Source organism: Molossus molossus, unplaced genomic scaffold, assembly GCF_014108415.1.
Source record: "Molossus molossus isolate mMolMol1 unplaced genomic scaffold, mMolMol1.p scaffold_m16_p_1, whole genome shotgun sequence".
In the NCBI taxonomy this organism is placed as follows: Eukaryota; Metazoa; Chordata; class Mammalia; order Chiroptera; family Molossidae; genus Molossus; species Molossus molossus.
Genome location: NW_023425344.1, coordinates 133,325,588 through 133,336,024, shown reverse-complemented (window position 1 = coordinate 133,336,024; position 10,437 = coordinate 133,325,588). Strand labels below are relative to the sequence as shown.

Genomic DNA, 10,437 nt, shown 5'->3' with positions numbered 1-10,437 from the left:
CTAGCCTCCGCAAAGTGGCCGGCCAAGAGGGAGAGGAGCTGAGAGCTCGCCCCGGACTGCGGCGCCGAGCGGAGCGAAGGAGCCGGAGCCCAGAGTCGGCCAGCGGAGGCCCTCATCTCCTCGGCACGCCCTCCAGCCGCTTTCCATGCTCCGGACGCTGCCTGGACCCTCGCCCCGCGGCTGACGGCGCCCGCCTGCCTGGGCAGCACTCATGCACTGCGCGCCCCGGGACTCGTAGGCTGCAGCTGCCCGCGGCTCCGGGACCGGTGGTGGCTCCGCGGCCGTGGGGGACGTCAATGGATCGCCATTCCAGCTACATCTTCATCTGGCTGCAGCTCGAACTCTGCGCCATGGCGGTGCTGCTCACCAAAGGTGGGTGCCCGCCGGCCGGCCGGGCCGCGCGGGGTGCCCGGGGGGCCGCCGCTGCGAGCCTTTGAAGCCGGCTGCCAGGGCTTTGTTAGCGGCGGGCAGGGCTTCCTCCCGCGCCGGAGCCCGCAGGTCGCGACAAGTTGCTTGTTCTTAGACGTCGCGGCGGTGGCTTCGCGGCCGACTCCTCGGCTGTCTCGGGCCGGCGCGGAGGGGCAGCAAGTGGTTGTCAGAATGTTTGTGTAAGTCTGTCTGTAGTGAACTTATGAATGTTTGCGGCTGGGGAGCTGGGAGGTAGTGTGGACTCGGACGCCGCCTCCCTCCCCACCCCGGGGCGGGGAAGCCCTGGAGGAACCGCAGACCCCTGCCCCCAGTCGCACCGAGCCTGAGCGTGTGTCTGTTAGTGAGTGTGTCACTCACTCTATTCGAATGTTTCGGTATTTGAATATATCTCTGTATTTGAGTGTCTTTGTATTTGAATATATCTGTTTATTTGAGTGTGTCTCTGTTGTGTGTCCGTTTGCCTATATCTATCAGAGTCTGTCTCTGTATTTGAATGTGCCTCTGCCCATGAGTGTTTCTTTGTGTCTCTCAGTGAGTGTCTTTGTGAACCGGCGCGTGTGTGTGCCTCTTTGAGTGTAGGTGTCCGGGTGTGTGTTCCGTGTGCAGGAGTATATGCCGTATTTTTCTGAGTGACTGGGAGGAGTTGGCTCTGTCAGTGGTTCCGTTTCCCACTCACCTCATGTTATACAAATACTACTAAAAAACAAAAGACATTGGTCAGTTTCTTTTTCTTTTTTTTCCCCTGCAGGCTTTCACCTTTTAGTTTGAAATAACCCAAACTCCCATCTAGATTCCAAGGTTCCCCCACCTACCCTGCCATGAACTACAGATACTTTTTCTTAAGTAGGAAGTGTTGTTTAGCTTTTGCACCCCCCACTTTTCTCTAATTGCCATGTAGCAGGCTTGAGGTTAAAGGATAAGCCAGCCCAGCAAGGATGATGTGCTACAGTATTTATTTATTTTGGAAGGAAGGGTGTAATTAACCCTAAATAACAGCCCTCCAAGCCTGCAGAGGGGAGCCTCCTGGCCCTATCAAAGGCGGGCAGAGCAGGGAGGGACTGAGGCTGACATGAAGTCACAGATACCGAAACTATGTGCCTGATAATGATATAATTAGGGGATCAGAGATTTCTGACTGCTGCTGACTTCAAAAGCTTTAAAAGAAGCCAGCAGTCTCTCCTGTAGCCATCTTGACTAAAGCAGACATTTTTGTTTAATCACTACATACAGTAACAAGAAAAGGGGGAAAACAGAAGAGCATTGTTCACTGTTTCAAAATACCAGTCCCCTTTCTGGCCTTTTGCATGCCACAGGAAGAAACATTATGAAATGACAGAAATATAGTTTTAATACAGTAATACAAAAGTTAATTCAACTTGCTCAAATGTGGCTCCAATTAAAAAAAAAAGTTGTTAGAACTTTTCCTAGTTACCTGTCAAAATTTTATTAGACTGTTTTAGGTCATTGAAAATATAGTATGTTAAATAGGCTGTCAAACATTTAAGCAGCATTTCACTTTTTTTCTGCATGAGGTCTGAGGTGAATAGGATCAAAACTGTTAATCTGTTTTATTTCAACCGTAAGTCTGTATGAGGAATTTGTCAGACTAGGACATGTAGTTATCATCCATCACATAAGACTAGTGAGCTTATGCAAAAAATCAAATAAGCTGGAAAGTCGAGAAAAGAACCTCTGCAAAGCAAGCTCCTAACTTGAAGGTCTTACTGGAGAAGGGTCTTGGGCCCAGACCCAGGACAAGGAGCACAGATTTAGAAATTTAGAATAGAAGCAAGACCTCTAGCTTTGGATAGTTAAACTAAGCTTGCCAAAGATATATATACAGTTGGCTAGTCTTTTTAGAGCTGAAGCCTTAGCAGCCTCTGGTGAAAACTGAGCATGCCATATGGTGGCCTGGAATTTGGACAGATAATTAAATGAGACACCTTACTCAGGCATTCAGAGAGGAGGAGAAGAAAAGTAAAGGTTGGGAAGAGGTGTTCAGTTTCAGAGTAGAGGTTTCAGTAACTAGACAGAACTTCAGATTGGGAAGCTTGGGAGAGGTGTGTGCGTAAGTTCAGTTTACAGTAGCGTTAGCTGTGGCATGTGACAATGACTGGAGTCCACTGGGTTGGAAATCATATTAGTGATAACTCTGAGACCAACATTATTTCAACTAGAAATTGATGTTAAAAGCCTCAGATCTTGCATTGAAGCAAAATGTTCACAGTGACTAGGAAAATAAGCTTTATAAAGGAAACTTTAATCACTTCCTGTAGAAAAATTTGAGGTTTCCTTAAGGATTTTTCATTGAACCAGCAGAGGATTTTCAGATTCAGTGTTTCCCCTTTTAGATCCCATGTTGAATTACATGTAAAACTGGGGAGTTTTAGGGGAGGAGAAGTTAGCCTTGCAGTTTTACACTCTTCCCTCCACCCCCAGATTTATGACTTTCCATTTGGGCTGAAAGAAATTGACTTTGGCAAGCAAACCACTAATTGTAAACTGCCTAGTTCCTGTTTTACAATATACTAAAAGCTCCTCTGCATGAAAAGATCTTTATAGGCAAAGTTTGCCTTTTCTAGAGAGGTTGCAAATAGCTGCCCAGTTTCATAGTTTTAAAACCTCCTGACTGGAGCAATTTCTAGATTGTTGTGTTTCTAGTTAATAACTTTATAAGGTGTTAGCTAAAGCTCTTAAATCTTGGCACAGCCCTTCGAGGTAGTAAACAATTCAGTAGTTCCGATCAAATATTTATACTGACAAACTCAAAAAGCCTAGCATTTTCGTGTTGTATGGTCATGTAGGATTAAACGAGTAAATAATATAATTTACCTTATGGTAGAGGAATTACTGTGATTTATTATTTTCCTTCAAAAACAAAAGTATTATTTTAAATTACTAACTTAACAGAAACCTACAATGAACTTTGATTCTCTGCTACTGGGATTAATACATTTCTAAAATTGTATTTAGCTGGATTGAAGTTAAAGCACAGGCTTTCACAAAGGGCTTTCCTAGTCTGCATGCCCTGCTGTTGTAAGCACTCAGCTGAATATTCTAACAGTTAGTGTCTTTGAATTTGGGATTTAGCATTCACTTAAGCAGATGCATTATCTGGTCTCTGAAGCAGTTTGATGCAATTTCTCATTGTTTTCAGGTGAAATCAGATGCTACTGTGATGCTGCCCACTGTGTGGCAACTGGCTACATGTGTAAGTCTGAACTGAGTGCCTGCTTCTCTAGGCTTCTTGATCCTCAGAACACAAATTCCCCACTCACCCATGGCTGCCTGGACTCTCTCGCAAGCACAGCAGACATCTGCCAAGCCAAACAGGCACAAAACCACTCTGGCACCGCCATGCCCACATTGGAATGTTGTCATGAAGATATGTGCAATTACAGAGGGCTGCATGACGTTCTCTCTTCACCCAAAGGGGAGGCCTCAGGTAGGTAGAAGCCCTTTCTAACCAAAATGCTCTCCTGATCTGTATAGGTTTGTTACAGCAAATATTTTGTATGTCTGCTATTGATTTTGTTGTTAATATAATTAGAGACAGCAGAGGCAGAAGAATGGCTGGATGCAAAGATGCATCTCTATTGAGTAGCTTTTATGTCTGCCTGAGCATTAGATGTCTGTCTACATAATAGGTTTTGCCTGTTTTTTCAACATTTGGAAGACATTAAAAGACCATTAATACTCTGTAACGATAGACTGTAAACAAATGTTTTTGTAATCTTTTTTGCAGCATTTATTTTCTAAATATTGTTGATTTAATTGTAAGCTATTTATTGGGGTGCCTGGTTTAAAATGGATAGATGAGCATAAATGTGTACAGGAGGGGTTAACACAGTTTTTGCTTGTGCTTCTTTAGGACAAGGAAACCGGTATCAGCATGACAGTAGCAGAAACCTCATCACCAAAGTGCAGGAGCTGACTTCTTCCAAAGAGTTGTGGTTCCGGGCAGCAGTGATTGCTGTTCCTATCGCTGGAGGGCTGATTTTAGTGTTGCTTATTATGTTGGCCTTGAGGATGCTGCGAAGTGAGAACAAGAGACTGCGGGATCAGCGGCAACAGATGCTCTCCCGTTTGCACTATAGTTTTCATGGACACCATTCCAAAAAGGGGCAGGTGGCAAAGTTGGACTTGGAATGCATGGTGCCAGTGAGTGGGCATGAGAACTGCTGTCTGACCTGTGACAAAATGAGACAAGCGGACCTCAGCCATGACAAGATCCTTTCACTTGTTCACTGGGGCATGTACAGTGGGCACGGGAAGCTGGAATTTGTATGACCGCGTCTTATCTGAACTGAGCTTGGACGCTTGAAGGCCTTTGAGTTACGCTGGACAGGAGCACTTTATCTGAAGAAAAACAAACTCATGTAATCATCTTTGAGAGACAGAATGACCTCTGCAAACAGAATCTTGGATGTTTCTTCTGAAGGATTATTTGCACAGACTTACATACAGTCAAATGTATTTTTTGCTTTGAAATTATAAAGAGCAAAGAGAAGACTATGTACACACTGTTACCAGGGTGATTTGCATCTGAGGGAGCTGGAATGAGTACCTAAATAAACTAACATATGCTCTATGTAAGCTCCTACATCTTGATTTATTGTAAAGATTTAAAAATATATATCTATATTTTTGTCTGAAATTGAGCAGTGTCTTGTCATAAATTAAAAACTAAATGGGAAGTGTAAGAAGCTACATGTTAATTATACAAATGAAGATCTGTTGCTCAGAGTAGGGTCTTAACTATAGGATTTCGCTTGATCTTCCTTCCTTCCATTTTTTTAAACAAGACCAAAATCTTGTTTATTTTTATATGCGCATGTGTAACTTTCTTACAGCATGTAGAATTTCTAAATGGACTGCCCATTATTTAGCGTCTTACCCACATTTTTTTGTTTGGATCATTCTGGTTGTTAACTTTAAGAGAAATCTTAAACATATTTATACCAGGTCAGATATGATTGATCTGTTTCTGAAGTTGCCTTAGCAAACGTACTATTATTTATCAACTTGATCCACTTGCTTTATAATACTTTAAAATATGCCTACCTCCAACCAGGAATAAAAAAACATAAATGAAACTTTTTTGTAAAGTTAGTCACTGCCTATTTCTACTGTTTATTCTGTCTCAAACTGAATTAAATATTTTGGACTCCAAGTTAGCCAAACTTTATTGTACCATATTCCCAGTTTTCAAAACTTCTTTCAGCACAGTGTTATACTAACATTTTATTTTATTTTTTACTTCTCAATTTTTAGAAAGGTTTTTCATAGTGAACACTGTATATCAATTGAGATTTAAATAACACCGTGCTTCTAGTTTTCCTCCCCCAAATGATCCTTGTATTAACATAACCAAACAAAACATTGACTTTAGCCACTAACTTAATACACCAGTGTTTCCGCTCCTGTAAGACTTGATGTCCGACAACAATGCCCAGCCTGAATTTAAACTCATGCCACGTTTGTGTACTTTTCTCCCCAAATGGATCTTTGTTATCTTAGATGAGAATAATTTGCCATTTAGGGTTTTTCCCCCCTCCATTCTTTTGTATATTTGAAACTTTTGCTTAAAAATGAACCTATAGCCTGCATATTTGAGTATGGGGTTTTCTTTTAAGAGTGTTAAAGGATTTAAAAAAAGTAGTTTCTGGAATATTTTATGATGAGTATAATTTGGGTCCCTTAAGATAGATGTAGTAGCCAAGCTCATGGAAGAATCTGAATTGAAAGGACTAGTATAAAAATGAGTACCTAGATTATTTAATAATTAATAGACCACAGCCCAAACAAATTAGGCTATGGAATAAATATGCATTTTAATAAATGACAGATTTGTTTTGTGCTTTTTGAGATTGACAGTTTGTACATTTGTGACTTAAAAATTTATAAAAGCTGTTAAGTTTTATGTGTGTCAATTTTTGAGGGAGCCAAAGAATTGCTGAGCCTAACTATCCAAACCTGTCTGGAGAAATGAATTGATCAAAATTGCCATTGGTGAAATTTCCACCCCCACCTTCACTTTCTAGTTCTAGATCAAATAATAGTTTTTCCACTTAGATCGAAAGACTTGCTCCTCTGCCTTCTCATTTCATGTACAGCACTATATGAGCTGGGCTTTAAAAAAATTTTTTTTGTTTTCTTTATTGGTTTCAGAGAGAGGAAGGGAGAGGGAGATATAGAAACATTGATGAGAGAATATCGATTAGCCACCTCCTGCACGCCCCCCACTAAGGATTTGTCCCACAGCCTGGGCATGTGTCCTGACTGGGAATTGAACCAGCATCCTCTTCGTGCATGGGTGGATGCTTAACCACTGAACTGCACTGGCCGGGTGTAAGTAGCCAGCCTTTATATCAGTTCCGTAGAGTTAATTTTCTTCTGCTTGCCCTGCTATTATTCTCTGTTCATCCCATTTCTTCTAAGTACCGGGTAACTAAGAACTCAGTAATTCATTAGGAAATACAGCAATGAAGGATTTAAATTCATGTTCTTCGAAACACTTGAAAATCAGTGCACCCCACGCTCTAGGAAAGGCCTGGGTCCAGGCTAAAGGTAAAATCACAGAACTTTACTGGAAGGTGAATGCAAAGTGTCTTCACTTGGTTCTATGTGCTCTCACCCGTTTGTTCTTTCTCCTGTAAATTCATGAGGCTGTTTATACCTCCCTGTGCAGTGGGTGGTGGCACTGTGCCCATGCTCCGGCAGACTGGGTATTCTGGGACTCATGTCCTAGTCACTTATAGATGGGTCCTGTCTCTTCTGCTAATAACAAACAATCCTCTTCTTTTAAATCCTGTCATTTATTTAGTATTTGCACGTCTTAAAGTCAGATCTAGGCATAACTCGGTCTTTCAGTGAAAATATTGCACGTTTCTCAACTTTGATTTTTACTGAGAACTAAATATAGATTCTACTTTTGCTTTCCTATGAGAGTGTAGAAGTTGCCAAGAGCGGAGATAAAGGACCCTTCATGAAATAACTACCTACCTGATTCAGTGATGTAAGAATGGTCATGACTGGTTTATTTGTTTTTCCCTCATAGAGATGTTTACTGTTATTTTGGGGTGTCAGTACAAGGCCGGGCTAACCAGGAACAACCCTTGTTTAATATTGACATAAAACTCCCCCCAAAAGTAATTTTCCTTTCTAAGTGTAAATTTGCCCAAACCAGAGGCAAATGGAACCACATTTGTCATGTTTCTCCATCTATACCCCTTATATTCTACCCCTTTTTAAAAAAATTGATCTGTACATGGTTATGTCTTTTATGTTATTTCCCCCCTTATTTTGAATGGCTCAGAGCCTTTCTAGAAATTGACTAATGAGTCTCCAATTTCTGCTGAACTGGTTTTATTAAAACACCACACGATAGAGGGTTTGACCTTCTAAGATACCAAACATGTCTGCTTTAGAAAATCACAAAACTCTCCTCTGAAGAGCTTATAAATCTGGGTTCAGCGTGGGTTGGTTATAGGCTACAAGGTTGAAAACAGTGGCATCTAGTGTGAGGGGTCTGAAACTGGCCTTTTGGGGACCAGGACAGCTTTTTTCCCTTATAACCTCTGTCTCAGTTCAAATAACTAAACCTCCAAAAGTTACCTGGTGTGATGAGGCTGAACTCACGCAGGGTAGCAGTCAAGCTCACTTTGGAGTCTCAGCCTGGGTTCAAAGGCTGTCTTTGTCCCCAGTGATGTGTGAACATGGGCAAATAACTTAAGCTCTTAGAATACTAAGTTTTGTTACCTATGAAATGGGATCAATGATAATACTTTATGAGATTATTATGAGGAAATAGTGGCCCAACATCTCTCAAAATTTGAGAACTTGTGCCTATTATTTATTCAGCGAATATTTTTACTTGATTTTTTCATATTTCAGATCTTCGCATATTTGAGATTTGCGGCCCTTTAGTCACCTACAGGCTGGATTTAGTATTTTTAATATTTCTTTCAGTTTACTGCTTTTAGCCTCTTATATTTACTAATTATATTGGTTTGTAATTATTTCCTTTTGGAATAATCTAGATGGCTACTGATAAGAACATTGTAACTTTATGTCCATATTTTGTTTTTGATTTTTTTGTATTTGGCAGGATGAAGTTCTTTTAGAGCTTTGGCTGTTCTGGATGGTTAATCCATGGACAAAACCAAGAGTCAGGTTAAATGACAGATAATGCTTCAGAATTGTTTGAACAGTTTGTGTCTGAGTGATGTGTTCTGGACACGTGCTGCCATCATTTACAATTTGCCCCACAGGTGTTCCCAACAAAACACAAATATTTCCAAAACTGGTTTTAGCGCTTTGTGAATTTGGTGGTGGTGATGGGGCTAGTTAGTGAAAAATCCATTTTATTTCCCTGGATGAAGTTAATTTAGTTAGTTACTCTGTTGGTCACCATTGTAATAGCAAAAAGAACTGCTCCAGACACCAATACGTTCTCTCCCTCCACTGAATTCATTCTGTCAGTGTCACCCTCACTCCACTGACTTAAGAAAGAAATTGGTGCCCTGGGCGGTTTGGCTCAGTGGTTAGAGAGTCGGCCTGCGGTCCAGAGAGACCCGGGTTTGGTTCCCGCTGAGGGCATGTACCTCGGTTGCAGTTTGTCCCCAGACCTGGTTGGGTTGTGAGGGTGGCAACCACTCGATGTGTCCCTTTCACGTCAATGTTTCTCTCTCTCTCTCTCCCTCTCACTGTATCTGAACAAAAAATGGAAAAATGTCCTTGGATGAGGATAAAAAAAAAAAGAAAAAAGAAAAAGAAAATTGGTGATCTGAGATTTTGAGAGACAATGAAATAATGAAATGAAATGATCTTTCAAATTTCTACAACTCTTTATTTGGGGTAGTTTTAGATTTTACACGTCTTTGTTAGTTTGCTAACACACCACCATTCTGCAGCCTAGTGGTATAGTTCACTTGCCTGCCATTCCAGACATTTGGAGATGGAGGTGGTAAGTGGACTTTCACCAGATAGGGGTTTAATTCTCGCAGGCAGCAATTTTTCAATGGATCTGCTTTGGGGAATTTTGAAGCATTTATTACTAAGGGATGCCTACCAAACATATTTCTGCAAACTTTCCCCATTCTATGAATATGAAAAGCATAACCAGAAAGGCATTGACCCTGTCTTGGGGTATACTTTGGGTTTGCAGTTAGATAGGCATTTGTTATTTCTCAAGACTTAAGGGATTCATTCTACCTGGAGGCCAGTAAGCAGATGGCCTCTCAGGAGCTATTTCAAATTCTGTTTAGTTACCTACCTATACCTTGAAGATTAGATTGATGTTGGACTAGATCTGAGTAGAACCCTGGAAAAGTGAGTTGCTAATTATTTATTGCATCCCACATGTATCCAGATATGCCATACTAGCCCATAGTCTTTGTAATTCTGGAATGATGTTGCACTTAACAGTTTTCAAGGCAGTGTGTAAGTAGATGATGGAATTTATGAGCAGTCAGCAATTTGTTTTTAGACATGTGAAGACTACGTTAGTTGTGACGAGTTAATAAAGTCAGAGGCTGTTGTGTAAATTTACTCTGAAAGATCTCACATTACAAACCTAATGGAACAAAAATTGTTGTAGCAGTTAAAACCAAGAGAAATACAGAAAGCTCTTTATCCTTGGTCTCTTCCCCTTGGAACTTCCCCAGAGAACTGATGAGGACAGTGGAAAAACACCACACTTGCAGAAGCAGTCTCTTACTTTTCAAGTGTTAGAAGTTCACTTTGAAGAACTTTTTACTAAATTTAGTGGATGTGATTTTGATACCATAGACTTCACAGTTGACTTGGTAAATGGGGTATTCTCATCTGGATTTAAGGATTAAACTGTAAACTCCCAGTGTCGGGGAACTCGGGTCAGTAACCTTTGAATGTGTCCATAATCCAGTCAAAGGAGAGCGTGAGACGAAGGACAGATTAAGGCCTCTTGTCATCAGACATCTGAATTCAGATTGTCAGGAAATACACAAATGCTTCTTTCTCATTTGT

General features: G+C 41.1%; 1 protein-coding gene across 2 annotated transcripts; it reads left to right on the top strand.

Annotated features, from left to right (window-relative positions):
* Window positions 1-6,271, top strand: BAMBI (BMP and activin membrane bound inhibitor). 2 transcript variants are annotated; one of them, XM_036267612.1, is made up of 3 exons: window positions 1-372; window positions 3,587-3,874; window positions 4,301-6,271. In XM_036267612.1, exons 1-3 carry the CDS (start codon window positions 297-299, stop codon window positions 4,717-4,719), a joined length of 783 nt encoding a protein of 260 aa, XP_036123505.1. In that variant the 5' UTR covers window positions 1-296; the 3' UTR covers window positions 4,720-6,271. The 2 variants fall into 2 exon arrangements, with proteins under 2 accessions (XP_036123505.1, XP_036123506.1); XM_036267613.1 differs by lacking the exon at window positions 1-372 and adding an exon at window positions 582-608.
* The last annotated feature ends 4,166 nt before the right edge of the window (window positions 6,272-10,437 follow it).